The sequence below is a fragment of the Podarcis melisellensis genome, assembly GCF_964234715.1.
Source record: "Podarcis melisellensis genome assembly, chromosome: 2".
In the NCBI taxonomy this organism is placed as follows: Eukaryota; Metazoa; Chordata; class Lepidosauria; order Squamata; family Lacertidae; genus Podarcis; species Podarcis melisellensis.
The window spans coordinates 119,316,068-119,340,193 of record NC_138529.1 but is presented as its reverse complement, the minus strand read 5'-3'; the positions used below and the strand labels follow the sequence as shown (position 1 = coordinate 119,340,193).

The following is a 24,126-nucleotide window of genomic DNA, read 5'->3' as shown; positions in this document are numbered from 1 at the left end:
AATTTTAAATAGTTCAGCTGGAATACCATCACTTCCACTGGCCTTGTTATTTGCAGTGCTTTCTAAGGCCCATTTGACTTCACTTTCCAGGATGTCTGGCTCAAGGTCAGCAACCACACAACCTGGGGTATACGAGACATCCATTTCTTTCTGGTATAATTCCTTTGTGTATTCTTGCCACCTCTTCTTGATGTCTTCTGCTTCTGTTAGGTCCTTTCCACTTTTGTCCTTTATTATGGAAATCTTTGTACGAAATGTTCCTTTCATATCTCCAATTTTCTTGAACAGATCTCTGGTTCTTCCCATTCTATTGCTTTCCTCTATTTCTTTGCATTGCTCGTTTAAGAAGGTCTTCTTGTCTCTCCTTGCTATTCTTTGGAAATCTGCATTCAATTTCCTGTATCTTTCACCATCTCCCTCGCATTTTGCTTGCCTTCTCTCCCCCGCTATTTGTAAGGCCTCATTGGACAGCCACTTGGCTTTCTTGCATTTCCTTTTCATTGGGATGGTTTTCGTTGCTGCCTCCTGTATAATGTTACGAGCCTCCATCCATAGTTCTTCAGGCATTCTGTCCACCAAATCTATATCCTTAAACCTGTTCTTCACTTCCACTGTGTATTCATAAGGAATTTGACTTAGATTGTATCTTACCGGCCCAGTGGTTTTTCCTACTTTCTTCAGTTTAAGCTTGAATTTTGCTATAAGAAGCTGATGATCTGAGCCACAGTCAGCTCCAGGTCTTGTTTTTGCTGACTGTATAGAGCTTCTCCATCTTTGGCTGCAGAGAATATAATCAATCTGATTTCGATGCTGCCCATCTGGTGATGTCCATGTGTAGAGTCGTCTCTTGTGTTGTTGGAAAAGCGTGTTTGTGATGACCAACTTGTTCTCTTGGCAGAACTCTATTAGCCTTTGCCCTGCTTCGTTTTGATCTCCAAGGCCAAACTTGCCAGTTGTTCCTTTTATCTCTTGACTCCCTACTTTAGCATTCCAATCCCCTATAATGAGAAGAACATCCTTCTTTGGTGTCACTTCTATAAGGTCTTGTAAGTCTTCATAGAATTGGTCGATTTCAGTTTCTTCAGCACAAGTAGTTGGTGCATAAACTTGGATTACTGTGATGTTAAAAGGTCTGCCTTGGATTCGTATCGAGATCATTCTATCATTTTTGAGATTGCATCCCAGTATAGCTTTCGCCACTCTTTTGTTGACTATGAGGGCCACTCCATTTCTTTTACGGGTTTCTTGCCCACAGTAGTAGATATGATGGTCATCCGAACTGAATTCACCCATTCCCGTCCATTTTAGTTCACTGATGCCCAGGATGTCAATATTTATTCTTGCCATCTCATGGAGGAGGAACCGGCAAGCCACTCCAGTATCCCTGCCAAGAAAACTCCATGGACAAAGACAACAGAGAGCCATTAGCAATCTTTAATAAGAGACAGTCCGAGTCTCAAGGAGCAGGAAAGGCGGAAAAATCGAACTAAGCACAACCCCCCCCAAAAAAAAATGGGGCGCGGGGGGCGTTGTGGAGACGGTTGCAGGGCAAAAATAAGGCAGTGCCGCAGAGATGGCCAACAGCAAGGGAGCAAGTGTGGGTTGGTGCTTAGATAAGAGCCAGCAGGGCTGGTGTTTGCAAGGCCTAAAGAGGAGTCTGGCGGACCAGGGTCCCTGCGCTGAAATGGGGCGCCCGGCCTCTGAGTTGGAAGTAGGCAACCAAGCCCAGAAATCCTATGGCATGCTTTAACCAGCCCAGTCCTATAGGTCTAGGAATCGGAAGTTTGAGACCCTGGAGCGCATCAATGAATGAATGGATTTTATTATTACGGTCACAGACCAGTTCCGGCTCACTTGCAATATCAGGAAAATCACAAAACACAAGAGGAATACATTGAATTGCAATTGGGTATCACAGAGACAATACAGATATAGTTGCAGTTAAAAATATATATTAAATCTTGATCACCAAAATATAACCTAAAATTGTCATTTAAAACCTTTTGGTAGTACAGCTTGTTCCCTAAGTTTTATGGCAGTCGCACAGAATTTTGCGCGCATCAATGCCTTTAAAGGGCATCCCCACCCAACCAAATTTTTCAAAATTATGCGAACTGTAGCTTCCATCTCACAAGAGGCACAATTCCCAACAGCGCCTCTAAAGAACTACTGCTCCCAGGATCCTTTTGCAAGGATAACATGCGGTGTGAATTTGTTTCGCGCGTGCCCAGAACCCTGTTCAAAACACCCTTCTTTGTTCAGGGGGTGGCTCCTCCTTGCCTCCTTCATGGACAGGCGCATAAGGAGGTGATCTTGCCCTTTGGTCTTCCCCAGGACTTGCCCCCTGGCTTTTCATAATGTTACCGGAAAAATCCGAGGGCTCCCTTGGACAAAAACAAAGACACCAACCAGGATAACTTGGAGCAAAACAGCAGCCTGTAGGCTTGGCCTTTATTGAACTGTTGCAACAGGGTGTTCCCCTCACTTGCAGGAGAGAGGAAAGACACAGAAAAATGGTGTGCAAGGCCTTATAAAAACTTTTGAAATTCCCATCCTCTAGGTCAAGCCCACCCCCAGAAACATCATGCATACATTGCAGAAAGGAGGGGTTGAGGGAGGAGTTGTGGTGGTAACTTGAGTGTCCTGTCACCTGGCTGGTTCCCTTCTCCCCCCCTCCTCATGAGTCATTTTTCAGAAGACAAAAGGTAGTCGCAGTTTCCTGCCCCCTGAGGGAAGATCTGATCATTGTCCTTTGTTCCAGTCCATGCTGAATCCACTCCCATATGCAAGTTCTTTGTGATCTTGATTGTCTTCTGCCTAGGACCATCAGGGTTGGCATAGCAACTGGGCAGGGCTCCTGTGGATGTGCTGGCCTGGCCTGTATCAAACCTTCCCCATTTTGTCTTCCTTCATGGAGTAAAATAAAAGTAGAACAGTGCAAATCCGATGTATGGTTGATTTTCTTTGAATTTATAACAGAAGTGTAGCGTATGTAGTGTGAGTGTGTGTGAAGTTTGTACAAACTGAATGATTGGGGGGGCGGTTTCCTGCTACATAATTGGGAAACTGCCACGGATTGAACCCGGAACTTCTGCCTGCAAAGAGCAGCCACCCCACCTCCTGCCCCTCTCGCCTTTTTGGCTTTGTAAGGGTTAAAGCGAACCGAACTGGATTCCTAGAGCGGAAGGGAATAGGGCGGGAGATAGGGGGGTTGCAGAGTCCTCCAGGAGAGAAAGCCCCTCCCTTCAAAGCCCCTTCCTGCTTGGCTTTTCCCCGGGGGGAGGAACGTGGTCTTTGTCTCTCCCAGCGCTGCATTGGGGGGACCCTTCTGGGAGCCGGTGAGTTGCTGTTCCCCCTTTTATTTTGTGCATTTGGGCGAAGGGGAGTCCCAGGGCTGCAGGAAGGAGAGGGTGCAAAGGGGACCTGATCCATCCAGGATGCCCCCCAACCAAGGAAGCAACGTTTTTCTCTCCCTCTGTGCAAAGGCAGAGGAGATGCGTTTTGAAATATTGCAGGGAGGGGAGGATTTAAAGTTGATCTCGGTGCAAGGGTATCTCCAATTGAGCTTTGATTAGGTTTAGTGGCCCCTCCCCATTAATCAGGCAGCGGCTTCACAAAGGGGTCTGGAGGACACGCATGTGCCCATTCAGAAGTGCGATGCCTGTGAGACGGAGAGGATCATTTCAGACTGAATACTGAGAACTATTGGAGGCTTAGTAATCAGAAGAATCAAGTGGTTGTAATGGGGGAGGAGAAGTAATGGAGGGAGCCCCCACCCCAACCTGCAAAGAACCATAATTCACAGATTCCCCTGTTATGGGGAAAAGCTGGATGGTTACTAGCATAGGAAGGGAAGGGAGGTTGGTTGGTGATGACCATTTCTTTTACTGCACCTTTTACGTCTACTGTCTGAAGCCTTAGAGAGATGCTACCAGTCACAAGTGGACACTACTGAGCAAGATGGGCCAGTGGTTTGATTGGCCATTTCTGCCCTTTAGGATTAACCTCATCTTGGGCTACAGTGGCCATATTCTGTGCCCTCAAGCTGTCCTTGGCCCTTTTATAATAATAATAATAATAATAATAATAATAATAATAATAATAATAATAATAATAATAATAATTTATTATTTATACCCCGCCCATCTGGCTGGGCTTCCCCAGCCACTCTGGGCGGCTTCCAAAATTTTTTTATAATACTGTACTACATCAAACATTAAAAGCCTCCCTAAACAGGGCCACCTTCAGATGTCTTCTAAAAGTCTGGTAGTTGTTGTTCTCTTTGACATCTGGTGGGAGGGCGTTCCACAGGTAGGGTGCCACTACCGAGAAGGCCCTCTGCCTGGTTCCCTGTAACTTGGCTTCTCGCAGTGAGGGAATCGCCAGAAGGCCCTTGGTGCTGGACCTCAGTGTCCAGGTAGAACGATGTGGGTGGAGACGCTCCTTCAGGTATACTGGACCGAGGCCGTTTAGGGCTTTAAAGGTCAGCACCAACACTTTGAATTGTGCTCAGAAACGTATTGGGAGCCAATGTAGGTCTTTCAAAAGCGGTGTTATATGGTTTCGGCAGCCGCTCCCAGTCACCAGTCTAGCTGCGGCATTCTGGATTAGTTGTAGTTTCCGGGTCACCTTCAAAGGTAGCCCCACGTAGAGCGCATTGCAGTAGTCCAATTTAACACAGTGCACAAATCCCTCCCTTTAGTCAAAAATCTGGAAGCCATGGATAGAAGAATTAAAAATTGAACTGAATATTTGAAAATTAAAAACAGACTCCTGGAGCTGTGGAAGATAAACAATGCCCAAGAAATTAAGCACCACCCTCAAGCTTAGATTGCTACATCCTACTCCCCCTTGAGAAATAGCACCAAAAATACTCATTGAGTCCCTGCTGTTTCACTTTTTAAGCTTACATTATTGGTTTTTTCGCACTGATTGCCTTGGTCTAATCACTGAGGTTCAGCCTCACTTACATCACACGGCTTCTCTGAAGTAATAGAAAAAGGAATAAGATGGCTGCTAAAGGCTTTAGGTTTTGCTTCCTTTAACCAGACCAATATATTTTTGTACTATAAAGAGCCACATTTTTCTGCCCCACTTGCAGATCCATACAGTTTCAACCAATCTTAATGTGACCTGATTACTGTAATCCTGTCTGCATATTAATTTATTTGGGAGTAAGGCCCAAAAACAAAAGGAGATGTACAGTCATACCTTGGTTTTAGAACAGCTTAGTTCTCGAACGTTTTGGCTCCTGAACACCACAAGCCCAAAAATGAATGTTCCAGTTTGTGAACTGTTTTTGGAAGCCGAACGTCTGACGGGGCTTCTGCAGCTTCCGATTGGCTTTAGGAGCTTCCTGCAGCCAATTGGAAGCCGCACTTCGGTTTCTGAAAGTTTTGGAAGTCAAACAGAACGGATTCGGTTCGACTTCCAAGGTATAACTGTACTTCTGAGTGGACATGTACAAAATTGGTCTATAATTTCATTGTACAGTGAATTATCACAACAGGAAACATTTATAAGCCTCCTTCCAGCATTTTTTATTTGCCTTTTGGGGGGGGGGGCTGGCAGTGATGAATCTACATATAATGATTGTGTACAGGTATTTTGAGAAATACAGGAAAGCCACCTTGTGTTTGTTGGGATTAAATGTACACTGAATCATCACTGAAATGGCAACTCATTAGGACCCAAGGGATTTCTTACCATTGGCTTGTGATCAAGCAACTCACTTCTCAGTCACAACCGTTGACTACGCTCACATTGTTTTAAAACACAGTAAGGCAGGGAGGAAGGGACGCGGGTGGCGCTGTGGGTTAAACCACAGAGCCTAGGACTTGCCGATCAGAAGGTCGGCGGTTCGAATCCCCGCAACGGGGTGAGCTCCCATTGCTCGGTCCCTGCTCCTGCCAACCTAGCAGTTCGAAAGCACATCAAAGTGCAAGTAGATAAATAGGTACTGCTCCAGCGGGAAGGTAAACGGTGTTTCTGTGCACTGCTCTGGTTCGCCAGAAGCGGCTTAGTCATGCTGGCCACATGACCCGGAAGCTGTACGCCGGCTCCCTCGGCCTGTAAAGCGAGATGAGCGCCACAACCCCAGAGTCGGCCACGACTGGACCTAATGGTCAGGGGTCCCTTTACCTTTACCTTTTAAGGCAGGGAGGAACATGTCACTTTGCATTTCTTAGTGCAGAAAGAGGGTTCCGGAAGCTTCTCTGTGTGAAAAAAAACAAGCAGAAGGTTCCTGATGTTTGGGTTATTCCTTCAGAGAAGCTGAGTACAGTGGACGCTCGGGTTGCGAATGTGATCCATGCGGGATGCACATTTGCAACCCGCAACGGTGCGTCTGCACATGAACAGGTTGAGATTCAGCGCATGCGCCACCCCCGAAACCTGGAAGTAACCCGTTCCAGTACTTCCGGGTTTTGGTGGGTCCGTAACCCAAAAAAACGCAACCTGAAGCGTGTAACCCGAGGTATGACTACAGCTTGCTTAAACTGGTTCTGTTATCTCTTCTTCAAGGTCTTGCTGACTATAAAAAGAGGCCAGAAGGAGCCTGGGTTTCACTTTCTGTCTCTCTTCCTTCTGGTGTGGTCTGTAGATAGTATGCTTAGTGTGAAAGTTTAGTCTTATTTTAAGTTATTGTAAGTTTAAGTCTGTTGCAACTGGATTTCTTCTGGACAGTGCCAATCCTGAATGTATTGGATTTGTGACCATTATGCTTATTTGCCTTCAGGAGCAGTAAAGCTCTGCTGGATGAAATATCAGTTGCCTCTGGTCTATTTTTTTGGAATCCTGCAACGTGTTTTAAGTTTTTACTCTGCAACTATACATTGGAATCTGCTCTGGATCAATATTGAGTAGAATTCCATGACAGAGCTAGGCTGACCCCTCTGGTGTTACAGGGCTGAGGTCTGCTTGTCTCGCAAGGTGAGGAGGGAGAATGAAGTGACCCTGAGGTCCACCTGGAAGAAGCCTGACGCTGCTCTGAGCCCGGCTTTGGCTGGGGAGGGCAGGATATAAATAAATTATTATTATTATTATTATTATTATTATTATTATTATTATTATTGAAGTGGTTCTTGGCCAACATTTTGAGAAAAGCTGACATAGAAGTTGGCCTGCAAATTTTGCATCAACTTTTCTTCCAGGAGCACTATTGAATTATATAATAATAATAATAATAATAATAATAATAATAATAATAATAATATTGTACCATTATAACCCAGCCCTGGTTGCTAGTGAGACTGTAGCAGTCTTCTAACAGAGCAACGTCTTGACTTTGTAGCATTTGGTAGCACCTCTTGTTAGGACACACAATGGCGGAAGAACGAAGGAGTTCCCTTAGACCTCTTGGAGGTTTCCTTGGAGCGCAGATGGCCAAGGAAGCAGGAAGAGGCCGCAATGCCACCAAGATTGGGAGCGGTTGGGCATCCTGGAGAACCTCGCTGCAGAAAGTCCTGAGTGAGCAACGTGCCCACAGCTCAGATCTACATCGCCAGCAGTTCAGGAATTTCCACTACCAAGATGCCCAGGGGCCCCGAGAGATTTGCAACCGACTCTACCACATTTGCCATCGGTGGCTGAAGCCAGAGCAACACACAAAGAAGGAGATCCTGGACCTGCTGATCCTGAAGCAGTTCATGAGCGTCCTTCCACCGGAGATGGAGACCTGGGTGAAAGAATGCGGAGCGGAGACTAGTTCCCAGGCGATGGCCCTGGTGGAAGGTTACCTCCTGAGCCAAGCAGAGGAGAAGCAGCAGGCAGGACAGCAGGTGAGAGTTTCATTTAGATAGTCCCAAAAGTTTTGGAATCTGAGGGAGGGTATCCCAAAAGTCGCTACTAATTGCCCATTCTCTTTTGGAAAGCATCTAAGGAAGTTTCCCCAGCCCCCTGTCATTCCTTTTCTAATCCTTCTTCCCATTTTGTGTTTTGAATCATTGTGGCGTTTGCCTCCTAGGTGGGTCATAAGGAAAGGGTTAAATGAGTGTGTGATGTGATTGGCCAGTGAGAATGCAAGGGGAGGAGTAAAAGTTAGAGTGGGAGGTTTTGAAAGTCAGTTGAGGTTTGGGAGTTGAAGAAGGAAGAGGGAAGATTAGGTGTGGGTTGGTGGAGTTGTGTTGTGAGAGAGTGAGAGGAACTGTTAGGTGGAGTCAGATAGATAGTTGGGAATAACCAGTTTGAAGTCATTAGGAACTAAGATTAAGAAACTGACAAGAAAAATTAGCTGTAACCATAAGCTTGTTCCTGCATTTAAAAATAAACTTGATTATTTGTTAATGTTAACAACTGACTGGACTCTGCGTGTCCCCATGAGATACGGGGTGGTGGCAGCGGAAAAAGCAATCGCAATGGTGGCACAGGGTCAATAGACTGTCAAAAGTCCGGGGGCCCTGTATGATCGCCACAATCATAATTATTGTTTCAGAGAGAGGATTTGGTTGCAGAAATGGAGACTGATTGCTCAGAGGCAGAGACGGCTGCATTGGACACCAGAGAGAGGCCACTTGGTAATATTTAATGGGATTTATCCCAATTTCATGGATCTTGGAAATAGGCTTTGGGCTCATTTAATCTCTTCTGGAATGACACTTCTCTCTAGTATTTTCCACCCCCTGGGTAAATATTAATGGGATGTATCTCAAACTAGCCTCTTTCTGTTGAGTGTAAAATAAATCCGGTTGGTCCTTTAATTGTTTTTTTTTTGGGGGGGGGAAGACACTTGTCGCCAGTTTTTTCCACAGATGAAAAATGTCCTCGCTTAAAACAATTCACTACTTTATGCATGGGGATCTGCACATTTTGCCCAAAGGAGGAGAGTCGCATTTTCACACAACTGATATATAAAATGGTATACAGTGGTGCCTCGCAAGACGAAATTAATTCATTCCGTGAGGCTCTTCGTATAGCGATTTTTTCGTCTTGCGAAGCAAGCCCATTGACAGCTTAGCGGATTAGCGCTATTAGCGGTTTAGCCGCTTTTAGCGATCAGCTGTTAAGCGGCTTATCAGCGGATCAGCTGATAAGCGGCTTGGCGGCTTAGGAAAAGGGGGGAAAGGGGGTAAAAACCGAAGGAACTCGCAAGACTTTTTCATCTTGCAAAGCAAGCCCATAGGGAAATTCGTTTTGCGAAGCGCCTCCAAAACAGAAAACCCTTTCGTCTAGCGGGTTTTCCGTCTTGCGAGGCGTTCGTCTTGCGGGGCACAACTGTAAACACATCTGTTTATAAACACTTGAATAAAATAAGTTGGTTTTTTCCCCCTACGGCCTGTGTATACTTAAGAATGCATCACTTAACCTCCGAGAGGAGCAAGTTCAACTGTCTTCCCACTAACCTTGATTCTCACAGGTGACAGGATGATGCTGGCAAGACCTCCTCAACCATCTGCTCTTCACAGTGGAGGGGATGCAGCTTCTGTGGCACAAGATCAGGTAGGGGGGCAGATCAGTGGGGAGCCAGGGTGCCTCTGTCCCCTCACCTGCCTGGGCCTGGATGAATCTCTCTTCCGCTTTGCCTCTTTAAAATCTGTCCCCAGCAAAGGCTTTGAAGGCGACTCAAAGGAGGCTTAAATTCTGACAATAATGACCATCCACCTCTTATTAACAAGCCCTTCAGATAAAGCTAGAATTATTTATGGATTTTCAAAACATGCTAAAATAGGATTCCAAAGAGCTGGCAAACAAAAAGTAGTTACGGAAAGATTAAAAATCAAAACACGCACCATGAAAACACACCATGAAAATGTACCATTACAGTGGTACCTCTGGTTAAGAACTTACCAGTAATTCATTCCAGAGGTCGTTCTTAACCTGAAACTGTTCTTAACCTGAAGCACCACTTTAGCTAATGGGGCTTCCCGCGCCGCCGGAGCACGATTTCTGTTCTCATCCTGAAGCAAAGTTCTTAACCCGAGGTAATATTTCTGGGTTAGCAGAGTCTGTAGCCTGAAGTGTCTGTAACCTGAAGCGTCTGTAACCTGAGGTACCACTGTATAACATTAAAATAAACACCCATAATCAGAATGCACAGCAAGGCAGTCCCATTAAAACAACCCAGTGATGAGTAATGGATATTCCATATGCGATCTCTGAGGTGGAATTGTTTCCTTTTCCTTTTAGAATCCAGCAACCTTTGAAGATGTGGCTGTGAATTTCACGGAGGAAGAGTGGGCTCTGCTGGATGCTGACCAGAGAGCTCTGCATAAGGAAGTCATGGAGGAGACCTGTGGCATCATGGATTCGCTTGGTGAGGCTCCATGCTGTATATATTTTTTTGAAAACCATACCGTATTTTTCGCCCTATAGGACGCACTTTTTCCCCTCCAAAAATGAAGGGGAAATCTGGGTGCATCCTATGGGGCGAATGCAGGCTTTCGCTGAAGCTTGGAGAGCGAGAGGGGTTGGTGCGCACCGACCCCTCTCGCTCTCCAGGCTTCAGGAACACATCCGCAACCTAGGCAGCCCTGCGGGAGTTCCCGCAGTCTAGGCTGCGGATAGCAGCCTGCTTCCCGGAGCATCGGGCGCCCTGAAAGCAGAGCGCCCGGCGCTTTGGGAACACATCCACAGCCTAGGCAGCCCTGCAGGAGGTCCCCGCAGGGCTCCCCACGCTGCGGATAGCAGCCTGCCGCCCGGTGGGCGGGGCGCCCTGAAGCAGAGCGCCCCTCGCGCTGGACAGACATCGGCCAGCCCCACAAGCTCGGGGGACAGCAGGGAGGCGCAGCGCCGCCATCCCGCTGTTCCTCGACCTGGTTCGGTTTCCCCAACCTGCTTTTGGGGGGGGGGGAATAAAGGGGAATTTTTTTTCTTTATTTCCCCCCCAAAAAACTAGGTGCCTCCTATGGGACGAAAAATACGGTAATTTTATATGTGATGAACCAACAATATTCTCATGTAGCTGAGTAGCACCACCTAGATAACCTGGGATTCTGTTTTTATATATATAATTTTTCTTTATGATTTTCAGTTTTGTACATTTCAATAATTTTACAATGATTTTAACATTTCGAAACTACTTCCTTCCCCTTCTTTCTCCGGTTCCTTTCTGCGTTTTTTTAATCTTTTCTGCATATTCCGAATTAACTTAACTTAATCATTTATTCATCTACTTTAAATGTATACTCTTATAAAACTGCAGGTTATTTCAGTAATCTTGCCAGTGTTATTATCTATTTACAGTTTGTTTGGAAATATTCAGTAAACCATTTCCTTTCTTTTGTAAAAAGTTTGTTATCTTGATTTCTTATTTTTCTGGTAAGTCTCACTGTTTCTGCGTATTCCATAAGTTTTTGAATCCATTCTTCTTTTGTTAGAATTTTTCTTTCCATTTTTGGGCAAGGTGTGTATCAGCTTTTATGTCTATTTTCCAGAATGTGGAATAAAGCGGAAGAATATTAACTGGACATGGGAGACCAGGGATTAAATCACCTCTCGGCTACGACACTCCCTGGGTGACCTCAGCCCAGTCGCTGTATCTCAGCCTATGCTACCTCTCAGGATTGTTGTATGAATAACATTGGGCTAAGGAGACCCATGAATGCTGCCTCAAGCTCCTTGAAGGGAAAGTTGGACAGATGTAAATGAAATGCTAATGAACAATGATGATAAATAAAAGTTGTTTTCACTTGGTCTGTCACTTACTTTAAATTGGGGGGAGTGGGGTCTGTGTGGCCAGGTTTGAAATCATGAAAAGCGCATCCTAAAAGTCAAAGAAAAATCACTCTGGGGGTCGATCAGGATAGTGAGACCTACAAACATTGAACTTTACTTGTAGGTCATCAGCATATCCAGAGTGTGGTTGTCTGCTGGGGAGAGGCTTTCAGTTGACGCATCCGTACTACATATAAGCTCTGTAGACTGGTTCTCATCTGCACTACCCCACTTTTTGTAATTGTGATTTAAATTTGCCAAGGGCTTTTCTTCTATCTTCAACACCCTCAAGGTTCACAGATTCGTTGTGGCATAAGCTCTCTTTTTGGAGCTGCAGTACATGTAGTAAACGTCATCAGATGCATTGTTCTTGATAACCTATGAAAGTTTATCCAATAATACATTTGCTAGCCTTTAAAATGTCACTGAATTCTTTAGAGCACCAGAGAATTTTATAGAGCCAGTGCCATAGAATGAGCCTCTGGCAGAGAAAAGGGACTTTTTACTTAGGTCTCTACAGCTTCATAATTTAAGTCCTCCAATCGCTCATGGACCCCCCCCCCAAAAAAATGGTATGAGTAAAATTGTTTTGTGAACAAGAGAATCATTGCCCCTTACTTTGCTGATGATTCTAATTTTTTGGAGTGGTTTAAGCAAAAAGAGATTTCTAAGACCTCGTTGAAGCAAAAAGTAAAACAAAATCTTAATTTCATATATACGCTCATAGAGTCGGACCAGAAGGAGACCCTGGGGTCACAGTAGATGAAAATGTTGACCCAGTGTGCGACGACTGATTCCAGAGCTGTCAAGCACAGTCCTCAAAACAACCACATTGAATTAAAAATAAAGTCTTTTGTAAGTTCATACAAGGACAGGGCATTGCTTCAAAGGGAGAATCGACATGGCTGCAATTTGCTGCTTCTAAAGAGGTTTCTTGCAGGTCACGGTTCTTGTGCAGAAATGGAGAGCCTGGCCTCTAAACAGATTTCAGTAACCCAGCGTAGAAATTGCAAGGCCAAAACCAATTGACCTGATCAGTCCAGTCCTCTCAGTCAATAAATCAGGAGCTGGGAACCAAAGGTGTCCCTCAGTCTGCATACACACCCTACATATAATAGAATCACAGAGCTAGAAGGGACCTTGAGGCTCATCTAGTCCAACCCCCTGCGATGCAGGAATCTGCAGATCTCCCATACGGGGACTGATCCTGCAACCTTGGTGTTACCAGCACCATGCTCTAACCGAGCTGTCATTTCTGCCAATGCAAAAATCCTGGGAACTGTAGCTTGCCAAGCTACAATTCCCAGCACCTTTAACAAACGGCAGTTTCCAAAATTCTTTCGTGGAGGTAAAATGTGTTTTCAATGTATCTGAAGTGCACACAGCCCCAGATCAAACCTGTGCTCAGGTCATGATTCCTCCTTGGCTTCTCCTTTGAGAGATGATCCAGCTGCGTGCCCTTGCCCTCCACCTTGAAATCTTCCCTCTTTAGCCACCTGATCTTTTAAAGTTTAAAGGCCACACAGATTGAACTCTATTGTATGTCAAGGCAGTGCTTTACCACTAACTTGCGGGGGGCCAATTAGTGCCATTGCCTTCCGTTAAGAGTTTGGGTGTAATCCTTGACGCCTCCCTTTCCATGGAGGCGCAGGTTACAGCAACAGCCAAGGCGACATTTTTCCACCTTCGCTGCATCAAGCAGTTGGTCCCTTACCTTTCCCGCCCCGACCTGGCCACAGTGACGGTCATCTCCAGGCTTGACTACTGTAATTCGCTCTACGCGGGGCTGCCCTTGAAGTTGACCCAGAAACTCCAGCGGGTGCAGAATGCTGCAGCGAGGCTCCTCACGGGGTCTCTGCCATGGGAGCATATTCACCCAGTGCTTTTCAAGCTGCACTGGCTCCCGGTGGAGTACAGGGTCAGATTTAAGGTGCTGCTTTTGACCTTTAAAGCCCTTCATGGCCTAGGACCCTCGTACCTACGGGACCGCCTCTCCTGGTATGCCCCACGGAGAGCCTCAAGGTCCATAAATAACAACACCCTAGTGGTCCCAGGCCCTAAGGAAGTTAGATTGGCTTCAACCAGAGCCAGGGCCTTTTCAACTCTGGCTCCGGCTGGTGGAACACTCTGCCTCATGAGACCAGGACCCTGCAGGATCTGATTTCTTTCCGCAGGGCCTGTAAGACAGAGTTGTTCCGCCTGGCCTTTGGCATGGAGCCAATTTGATTCCCTCCCTCTCTTTCTTTTTCCTTTTCCTTCTCCTCCTGCGATGAGGCTATATTTTAATGTTCCATTATTTTAATGTTGTATTTTATTTTTGTTTTTAAGTTGTAATCATTCATCTTGTTTTTATTATTGCTTGTAAGCCGCTCTGAGCCCGGCCTTGGCTGGGGAGGGCGGGGTATAAATAAAGAATTATTATTATTATTATTATTATTATTATTATTATTATTATTATTATTATAAGCAGCTCTGGCGGCTTGGGGCTTCTAAGGGTTAAAGTGAGCTTATCTGGATTCCTAGAGAGGAAGGGAATGAGGAGGGCGGGGAGGAGGAGGAGGGTCTGGAGTCTTGCAGAGGAAGAGCGTCTCCCCCCAAAGCCCCTGCCTGCCTGGATCTATCACTTTGAGCAGAGAGGGAGGGACCCCTCTATTTCTCCCAAGGGCTCTTCTGAAACCTGGAGGTGAGTCGACCCCTCTCTAGTCTGTGCATTTGGGTTCAGGGGAGTCCCAGGGCTGCAGGGGGGGAGGTTGCAGAGAGGGGTCTGTGCAGCCGACCCATCCACGGGACGCCCCCAAATTTGGGGGTGGAGGTTCGTCCTCTCTCTCCAAAGCCAGACGGTCCCTTTTGAGTGTGAGGGGCGGGGTGTTAAAACTGATCTGCATGGAAGTGTTTCTTCAATTGCACTTTGATTAGAATTACACACACGCAACAGCAATTCATCAAGCCTCCTAAGATGACACGCATTTACCCATTCAGGCAGCCAACCCTTCAGAAGAGGTGGAGGGGGAAATCTTTTTTTGAGATCTGCTAAGAAAGCATTGCTGATCAAAAGCAGCAGAGATCCAGCTGTTCGGAAGAGAAATTAAAATAGGCAAGCAGAGCGGTCCCAAACCCATCAGAGTGAAGGGTTGTGGGGTGAGTCGGTGGGCAAGGATCAGCTTCCTTCCTTCAGAAGGGTTAGGAGTGCAAAGTCAGGCTTTTGAAACAGATGAGAATGGAGTTTTTAAACCACATAGGATAGGCACCTGCCGCCCCCGAACTGTGCAAGCTGATCAGTATAAGAATTGGCTCCTGAGTTTGATTTCCCCTCCCTGTCACTTTTCCATTGTGTGTCATGGGTTGTTTTTTTCCAGATTGTAAACTTGCAGGCAGGGAGTACTGTATTTTTGTCCTATAGGGCACACCGGCCCATAGGACGCAGCTAGTTTTTTGGGGGGGGGAATAAAGGGGGGGAATTTCCTTTATTTCCCCCCCAAAACCAGGTCGGGGAATCCAAACCAGGTCGGGGAACAGCGGGGTGGCGGCGCTGCGCCTCCCTGCTGTCCCCCGAGCTTGTGGGGCTGCCCGATGTCTGCCCGAAGCGCGGGGCACTCTGCTTCAGGGCGCCCCGCGCTCCGGGCAAGCAGGCTGCTATCCGCAGCCTAGGGAGCCCTGCGGGACCTCCCGCAGGCTCCCCAGGCTGCCGATAGCCTCCTGAAGCCTGGAAAGCGAGAGGGGTCGGTGCGCACTGACCCCTCTCGCTCTCCAAGCTTCAACGAAAGACTGCATTCGCCCCATACGACGCACACAGATTTCGCCTTCATTTTTGGAGGGGAAAAAGTGCATCCTATAGGGCGAAAAATACGGTATATTTTTTTAATACAGTCACTGCTTGTAAGCCACTCTGGGAACCTTTTTAGCTGAAGAAAGGGGTACAAATGCCTAAATAAATAAATAAATAAATAAATACAGTGGTACCTCAGGTTAAGAACTTAATTCGTTCTGGGGGTCTGTTCTTAACCTGAAACTGTTCTTAACCTGAAGCACCAGTTTAGCTAATGGGGCCTCCTGCCGCCGCCGAGCCATCCTGAAGCAAAGTTCTTAACCCGAGGTAATATTTCTGGGTTAGTGGAGTCTGTAACCTGAAGCGTATGTAACCCAAGGTACCACTGTACTTGGAGGTGCCAGGACTTGAACCCGGGACCCTGTGCATGCAAGGCCATGGTCCTTAGGGATGAGGAGAGCTGTGGCTGGGAACTTTCAGAAACAAAGGATGACAGTGTTAAAGAGAGGGAGGATGCCGCAAGGGGAAGGAGTGTCAGGGAACAGACCAGTAGAACAGATACCGCACCTTCTTACATTCAACTGCTGCTATTATTATTATTGAGCTCTATTGCCTGCCCTCACTAAAATGCCCCACGGTGGATTACAGCAATACAGAATATATCTGGTTGCTAGCCAGACTCATCCACATTTTCCCTGTCCTGGCAGTGTAATAATTCTATAGCTTAACAATAATTCAACGGCTTGCCTTTTCAGGACTTCGTAGCACTTCTACTTTTGTCTTATTCTTGGAGACAGAAACTGAAAGGAGACAAAGGGGTTCTTTTGGTTCTGTTCAGTTCTTCCATAAAAGAAGTATCAAAGATGGATGAGGATTTAGGAAGTTGTCCCGGTATCATCCAGGCAGGGAGCAGCGGAGGATCCTGGGACAGAACCCGACTGAAGATCCTGGGTGAGGAGGACACCCTTAGCTCACATGTTGAGCACCAGCAGTTCAGGCATTTCCACTACCAAGAGGCCGAAGGACCCCGAGAGGTTTGCAGCAGACTCCACCGTCTTTGCCACAAGTGGTTGGAGCCAGAGCGACACACTAAGACTCAGATCCTGGACCTGGTGATCTTGGAGCAGTTCCTGGCTGTCCTTCCACTGGAGATGGAGAGCTGGGTGAGGGAGTGTGGAGCAGAGACCAGCTGTCAGGCTGTGGCCCTGGCCGAAGGTTACCTCCTCAGCCAAGCAGAGAACGAGAAGCAGAGAAGGCAGCAGGTGAGAGTGTTTATCCTGGTACTTCCATAAAGCATCCAAGGATATCCGGTAACCCTGAAGGTTTCTTCCTCTCTCATTCCTTCTTTTTATTCTTCTTCCCATTCTGTTTTTTCAATCTTTGTTGCTCTTTCAGGGAAAAGATCTGTTTGCAAAAATGGACGTTGATTTCTCCGAGTGGGAGAGGACTCCATCAGACACCAGACAGAGGCCACTGGGTAAGGGCTGATGGGATCTATCTCAATATGGTCCCCCTATTTCAAGTGTGAAAAAAATATGTGGGCTCTTTGAGGTGAATGACCCTCTTCTCCAGCCTTTTTCCAGAGATGAAAAATGTATTTATTTTCAATGTTTTGCTATGTTATCTATGGAGACCTGTACTTTGACTTGTGGTCAAAAGCTGATACAGTGGAAGCTCAGGTTGCGAACGTGATCCGCAACGATGTGGCGCTTCTGCACATACGCAAAGTGTGATTTTAGCGCTGAAACCTGGAAGTAACCCGTTCCAGTACTTCCGGGTTCAGTTCAGCGTGGTGCGCAACCTGAAAACACGCAACGTGAAGCGTCTGTAACCCAAGATATGACTGTACATTGAAAGAAGTGTTTTCACATAATTGAAATATTAAATAGGTTTAAACACATATACAGTGGTACCTTGGGTTAAGTACCTAATTCGTTCTGGAGGTCCGTACTTAACCTGAAACTGTTCTTAACCTGAAGCACCACTTTAGCTAATGGGGCCTGCCGCTGCGCTGCCAGAGCACGATTTCTGTTCTCATCCTGAAGCAAAGTTCTTAACCTCAAGCACTATTTCTGTGTTAGCGGAGTATGTAACCTGAAGCGTATGTAACCTGAAGCGTATGTAACCCGAGGTACCACTGTATTCATAAACTCTTGACACATAAGCCTTTTTCTAAGGCCTGTTTGTAGTTCTTGATACTGACTTCCCACCAACTTTGTCTCTTGCAGGTGATAGCGTGATGCTGGCAAGAGCTCCTAAGCTATCTCCTCTTCACAGCAGAGGGGAAGCAGCTTCTGTGGCACAAGATCAGGTAGTGGGGCAGATCAGTGTGGGGAGAGAGGCTGGGGGCAGCCAGGGCACCTCTGTCCCCTCCTCACCTTCCGAGGCCTGAATGAATCTCTTACCACTTTGCTGCTTTGAAATCTGTCCTTGGCAAAGTCTCCAGAGGGTGCTGAGTAGAAGTAGTTAATGTTTATGCTGTCTCTGAGGGGTAAATGTTTTCTTTTTATTTTAGGATTCAGTGTCCTTTGAAGATGTTGCTGTGTATTTCACAGACGAGGAGTGGGCGCTGCTGGATCCTGATCAGAGAGCTTTGCATAACGAAGTCATGGAGGAGAATTGTGGGATCATGGCCTCTCTCAGTAAGCCTCCCAATCGAATCATAATATCAACTTTGAAAATAGTTACATGTGTGATGTATCAACAAAATTATCATATAACTCAAAAGTGCCACCTATAGCATCTGGATTCTATATGCCCCCGCGTTTAACATTGAATGAACAGCAATCTATTGTTTCATCTCAGAATATACTTTGTCCAATTATGTCCTTTTAAACAGAGATCAAACAGGTCTGAACTTCCCAGGCCTTTTGAAATGTAAATTTTGGAATTGTTATGGAAGTGGAAGTAGCCTCTCAGTCATTTTCTGGTTGGCGAAAGAGACCGCTGACATCAGAAATGGAGCAGATTTCATGATTGTGCCAAGCAAGTATCCATCTCAAAAAAGAGGTGGGCTTTTACTAGTATCAAATTCCCATAACATTTTAAGCTTTTCCCCTCCTGAAAACATCAGGACAGGAGTCCAAAGATGCTCTCTTTAACAACCAGCCATGTTCAAGGAACTGCACACTTGCTCTAAAATCCAAGACAGGTAACATGTAACTAGCAAAGTTAGACTGGTTTTAGTAAGAAAATTGTGTTTTGTTTGATTGTGCTTTTTGTGATGGGTGGACCTTGGAGACCCAGAAACCAATCTAGGCTGGGTGGTGTATCAATCAATCAGGAGGGAATGGAGAGTTAAAAGATAGAAGCTGACAATTTAATTGTCAGATATGGCTTGGATTGGGTTTAGAAAGGTCTTGGCTAGAGATTGTTTTGGGTTTTGCTAGGCATGGCAACCCAGATCATTTCCCTGAGTAGAAGGGAAAGATCCTAGAAGACGGTTGGAAGTGTTTTACTGGCTTAGTAGAACAAAAAGCTATTCTAGGCCCAAGTAGAATAAATAGCTATTTTAGGAGGAATCAGTTTAATTAGAAACAGATTTAAAGTGGAAGTTTTGAGTGAAAATATTATTTCTGTAAAGTGGATTTGACTGAAACAAAACCGTTGTGCCTAATAATAATAATAATAATAATAATAATAATAATAATAATAAAATTTATTTATATCCCGCCCTCCCCAGCCGAAGCCGGGCTCAGGGCGGCTAACAACACCAAAGTAGTGCAACATTATAAAAACATTATAAAAATTAATTAAAATCAAAATTGATGGCAACCATAAAGTTTTGTAAAGATTACCATTGCTAATTAGAGTAACCATTCAGCTTTAACCCTCATGGACTGTATATGAAATTTTAGTTTTGTTTCCAATGTCCCTCAACCTTACTTTGATCCTCTGGTTGAGGGATAAGTGGCCACAGGATTTTCTTCCACATTACTAGGAGTCCTTGCTGGGTATTTGTAAATGCTACCAAATACCAAGGAACTAGACGTCTCAAATGTTACTGACAGGGAGTGTCAACATTTTAAAACACCTAAAACCTGGTCATGTTACCTCACTCCAATATTTTCTGAGGGAGTTTGCCAAAATTATTTATATTTTGAAATTTGGATTAGCTTTGTTTTATAGGCTACTGTTAACGAGCATCTTTTTTCTCACAACAACCAAATCCAACAGTGTAGCACACCAGCTCTCAGAAAATGCTAGCAGCTCTGTGCAATAAGATCTGCCTCCCATCTAAGTCCCTTCAGTTCTTTCTTTTTCACCGGCTTTCCAGGGGTTGGACTAGATGACCCTTGGGTCCCTTCCAGCTCTTATGATTCTATTGTATGTTCCAGTAATGTAGGTCTCCATTGCCTCCTAAAGCTCTAAAAATTCTATCTCCATTGCAGAAGGTAACAAATTGGAAACAACGAACCATGAGAAAATCCCCACAGCGGAGGAGCCATCTAAATATTTAGAGTGTGAAGAGATCCTGAGTCAGAATTCCCACGAAAGAACTGCCAGCAGGGAGAAACCATATCACTGTTTAGAATGTGGGAAGGGCTTCAAGTGGAAGAAAAGTCTCACTTCGCATCAAATAATTCATACAGGGGAGAAGCCATTTGAATGCTTGGAATGTGGGAAGAGCTTCAGCTGGAAGGAAAGTCTCACTTCCCATCAGAGAATCCATACAGGAGAGAAACCACATCAGTGCTTGGAATGTGGGAAGAGCTTTAATGCAAGCAGAAACTTGCGCCGCCATCAAAGAATTCACAGTGGGGAGAAACCATATCAGTGCTTGGAATGTGGGAAGAGCTTTACTAGAAGCACAAGCTTCCGTTGTCATCAAAGTATCCACAGTGGAGAAAAACCGTATCAGTGCTTGGAATGCGGCAAAAGCTTTACCAGAAGCATATACTTCCATCATCATCAAACAATGCACAGTGGGGAGAAACCGTATCAATGCTTAGAATGTGGAAAGAGCTTCCGCTGCAAGAGAAGTCTCATTTCCCATCAACAAATTCACACAGGGGTGAAATCATAAAAGCTGTGCCTTCTGCTGTAACCAAGTTCTGGTTTTCTCTCCATCTTCCTCTCTTGCAAACTTACTGTGGGCACTTAACCATTACACGTACAAATGCTAAACTGATAAGACAATCACTTTAAGCTTTCCAGTTCTAGTGGTAAGGGGCAAATGATGAGGAAGAGAGAGAAGGCCACCAGTTGCTTCCTGGTGGCCGTAGGAGATGTTTTGTTGGGGCAGAAGTGCAGAGGAAGTGAGTGGAACCATTCATTGTTGACAGTTGCCCTCCAGAGCCAGAAAACTTCAAGACCGGCATTGCTGAAGCAAACTGTGAGAGAGCCACTGTGGTGTAGTGTGTGGTGTAGCGGTTAAGAGCGGAAGTCTCATAATCTGGGGAACTGGGTTCGCTTCCCCGCTCCTCCACATGCAGCTGCTGGGTGACCTTGGGCTAGTCACACTTCTCTGAAGTCTCTCAGCCCCACTCACCTCACAGAGTGTTTGTTGTGGGGGAGGAAGGGAAAGGAGAATGTTAGCCACTTTGAGACTCCTTCGGGTAGTGAGAAAGCGAGATATCAAATCCAAACTCCTCTTCTTCTTCTCCTTCAAGATTGTGTATGGAGTACTTTCTTTTGTGGGTTAAATTGTCTGAGGGCACCTGGTGAGAGGAAGTAGTACAAAGGGGAGGTGTTTACCATTGCACCCGCATGGGATGCGGGTGGCGCTGTGGTCTAAACCACTGAGTGTCTTGCGCTTGCCAATCAATCGTAAGGTCAGCCATTTGAATTGGCGCAACGGGGTGAGCTCCTGTTGCCCTGTCCCAGCTCCTGCCAACCTAGCAGTTCAAAAGCATACCAGCATGAGTAAATAAATAGGTACCGCTGCGCCAGGAAGGTAAACAGCATTTCTGTGCACCCTGGCTTTCATCAAGAAGTTTTGTTGCTTCAGAAGTGGTTTAGTCATGCTGGCCACATGACCCAGAAAGCTGTTTGTGGACAACCTGTCAACCTGAAAACGGAGATGAGAGCCGCACCCCATAGTCAAAGTCGACTGGACTTAACTGTCCTTTACCTTTACCTTACCTTTTACCATTCCACCAGTTCTTTGGTGAGAGATAGCAACCTGCTATTTAAACACAGTGCATTCTTAGGAAATTGTTTGTTAGGTGAGCATTCTCAGAACAAGTCAACAATTTCATTTATTCCTATGGGGAAATTTCTAATGTGTTCTCAGCCACATAATTTTGACCCCCCAAATGATGGAAAAACCCAGGAAAACTCTGAAACCTTGCTGAAGGCAAACAAGGAAGGGGAAAAGACCCTTTTATTTATCTGCTCTCTCCCCCTTTCCCTACACCCACCACGGTTTCTGGTGAAACAGCTGCTGGGGACCATCAACACATAAAAAGGCTTGTTTAAGACTTATACTACACACAGGTCTGGCTGTTTCGATATCTGAATCTGTGGTGTGTATATTGAGGTTTAGGTACTAATCCGTCATGTTTGGATAAGTGAATTTTCATATAACAAGCATTTGGATAGCAGGACCAACGTGTATTGTCAATGAATGTTTTCATTACCTCCTTGATGTTTTTCCACTATCCTTTTGTTCAGAGGAAGGAGGAAGGAGTGGCTGACATTACAGATCGAGAGTGAGATATTGGAGTGTTTGGATGGTACGTCTGTGGGTATGTGTGGGTGTGTGAACAGAGTGACATTGAATGAGCATTAGGTGTTATATGATCTTTGTAGATGTAAGGTAGAATTTAGGTGTGATCTGTAGTACTTTGTGAATCAGGGGGCTGATTTGGAAGGCTGAAGACTCTAAAATATTCCCTGACTCTAAATATGTTTCCAAGTGTTTGTTCTTAAAGTTTGCAATGGTTTTGTTTTTAAAGATCATATTATTTTATCCAGTGCTCTCTTTTTTTAGGAGAAAAGGTGCCGGTACTCACCATGAGGTTGTTACCGCAAGTGCCACACTTTTTAGCATTTGGAAAAAAGAACGGTGCCAGTACCATGTACCCTTGAAGACCCCAGAAAAAAAGCACTGGTTTTACCACATTGCAGTTTTCTTTAACATTGCATTGGGTAGTATTATATTGTAGCTTCTCAGTTTCATTGCTACATGGTTTGTAATATAAATTTAATAAATAAATAAATATAATAATAATAATAATAATAATAATAATAATAATGGTAGTTAGCCAGCTAGGGACTGTCTTATGTTTAAAGCAGTATATAAATATGGTATATAAAATGAAATAATACACACAATAAATAAAGTTGTCTTGTTTTGGTTCAGAAGAGGCCCCTGCTGTCACTGTTGCTTCTCTGCTAGGACAAAAGTGTGGTTTCCACTTGTTCTCATTCCCTTCCTCCTCCTCATTTGCAACAAAGCAGTGGACATTTAAACATGACAGTTGTATAAATCCTTAGGGTGGCATTCAATTATATGTGTGCTGCTGCTCCTCCTGCATGCACCCATGCCACCCCCACATCTGCTCTGAAGGGATGAGGGAGCCCCATAACAGGGTGGTGGAATCCTTGGAGAGTATGACTATGACCTAGGGGACCAGGACTCACTCAGTCACAAAGCTCATTGGATGATCTTGGGCCAGTCATGATCTCTCAGCCTAACCTACCTCCCAGGGTTGTTGTGAGGATAGCATGTGGAGGCACTGGCACCATCTCCAGGGGCCCAGGAACCCACCTAAAAATTGCTGTGGGTGCCCAGCCTCCACCCATCACCTCTGTGGTCGCTGTTGCCCACTGCCAAGAAGAACCTCGTACACCACCATTGTTGTTGTTTAGTTGTGTCCGACTCTTTGTGACCCCATGGACCAGAGCACACCAGGCACTCCTGTCTTCCACTGCCTCCCACAACTTGGTCAAACTCATGCTGGTAGCTTCAAGAACAGTGTCCCACCATCTCATCCTCTGTCGTCCCCTTCTCCTTGTGCCCTCCATCTTTCCCAACATCAGGGTCTTTTCCAGACAGTCTTCTCTTCTCATGAGGTGGCCAAAGTGTTGGAGCAAATATAAGGGGTGTGTGGAAGCAATCCCTTCCGTTGTGCAAGGAGAAATCCTAGCAAAAAAGAAACATTCTCTATAGTGCTACCTTGAAAGCAACCTTATCGGCTCAGGGAAATGTCTTAGCATGGTTCAGAGTAGCTATCTGGCCTGGGCCTATCGCAGAACAGCCACTTGTCATACCCTCCCCTACCCAAGCCCAACACTTGGAGTAAGAGTGTCCTTGAACTCCAACCACTAAACACTTTTGCTTTATAAAAGTTCTCTCAGCCTCCCTCCTGCCATGTTCCCTGTTTGCCTTATGTCTAGTTACAGATAGGTAGCCGTGTTGGTCTGCCATAGTCAAAACAAAATAAAAAAATTCCTTCCAGTAGCACCTTAAAGACCAACTAAGTCAGTTCTTGGTATGAGCTTTTGTGTGCATGCACACTTCTTCAGATACACTGAAACAGAAGTTTCCAGACCCTTCTATATAGTGAGAAGGTGGGGAGGGGTATTACTCAGAAGGGTGGTGGGAATGGGTGATTGGCAGATAGCTGTGATGAGCCTGTTGACGACTCTTAACGATTGCAATAGGTCTTACAGGAAAAAGCAAGGGGTGAGAAGGTGAAAAATGGCTTTGTCCTGTATAATCACAGCTCATCACAGCTATCTGTGATTTTGCAGGTCTGCTGGGA

At 45.5% G+C, this 24,126-nt stretch overlaps 2 protein-coding genes and 1 long non-coding RNA gene across 3 annotated transcripts; 2 read left to right on the top strand and 1 right to left on the bottom strand.

The window, feature by feature from the left end:
• Positions 1 to 3,190: 3,190 nt before the first annotated feature.
• On the top strand, positions 3,191 to 11,629 carry LOC309365106 (neurotrophin receptor-interacting factor homolog). The gene is made up of 6 exons (XM_081903267.1): positions 3,191 to 3,338; positions 7,292 to 7,778; positions 8,432 to 8,513; positions 9,353 to 9,435; positions 10,123 to 10,249; positions 11,370 to 11,629. Exons 2-6 carry the CDS (start codon positions 7,323 to 7,325, stop codon positions 11,420 to 11,422), a joined length of 801 nt encoding a protein of 266 aa, XP_081759393.1. The 5' UTR covers positions 3,191 to 3,338; positions 7,292 to 7,322; the 3' UTR covers positions 11,423 to 11,629.
• A 2,489-nt stretch (positions 11,630 to 14,118) lies between these two features.
• On the top strand, positions 14,119 to 22,448 carry LOC309364798 (zinc finger protein 202-like). Its single transcript, XM_081902710.1, has 6 exons — positions 14,119 to 14,332; positions 16,254 to 16,677; positions 16,811 to 16,892; positions 17,644 to 17,726; positions 17,931 to 18,057; positions 19,807 to 22,448. Exons 1-6 carry the CDS (start codon positions 14,184 to 14,186, stop codon positions 20,439 to 20,441), a joined length of 1,500 nt encoding a protein of 499 aa, XP_081758836.1. The 5' UTR covers positions 14,119 to 14,183; the 3' UTR covers positions 20,442 to 22,448.
• On the bottom strand, positions 20,584 to 23,744 carry LOC309365309. The gene is made up of 2 exons (XR_014165993.1): positions 21,005 to 23,744; positions 20,584 to 20,748 (listed from the first exon to the last, which is right to left on the bottom strand). It is a non-coding gene; the product is annotated as an uncharacterized lncRNA (long non-coding RNA).
• Positions 23,745 to 24,126: the final 382 nt, after the last annotated feature.

Excerpts from the sequence above, each read along its gene's own strand:
- LOC309365106 (XM_081903267.1), top strand. The coding sequence starts at position 7,323 with ATGGCGGAAGAACGAAGGAGTTCCCTTAGACCTCTTGGAGGTTTCCTT. Across the intron at positions 7,779-8,431 it reads AGCAGCAGGCAGGACAGCAG|AGAGAGGATTTGGTTGCAGA; the intron begins GTGAGAGTTTCA and ends TTATTGTTTCAG. Across the intron at positions 8,514-9,352 it reads CACCAGAGAGAGGCCACTTG|GTGACAGGATGATGCTGGCA; the intron begins GTAATATTTAAT and ends TGATTCTCACAG.
- LOC309364798 (XM_081902710.1), top strand. The coding sequence starts at position 14,184 with ATGAGGAGGGCGGGGAGGAGGAGGAGGGTCTGGAGTCTTGCAGAGGAA. Across the intron at positions 16,893-17,643 it reads CACCAGACAGAGGCCACTGG|GTGATAGCGTGATGCTGGCA; the intron begins GTAAGGGCTGAT and ends TGTCTCTTGCAG. Across the intron at positions 18,058-19,806 it reads TGGGATCATGGCCTCTCTCA|AAGGTAACAAATTGGAAACA; the intron begins GTAAGCCTCCCA and ends TCTCCATTGCAG.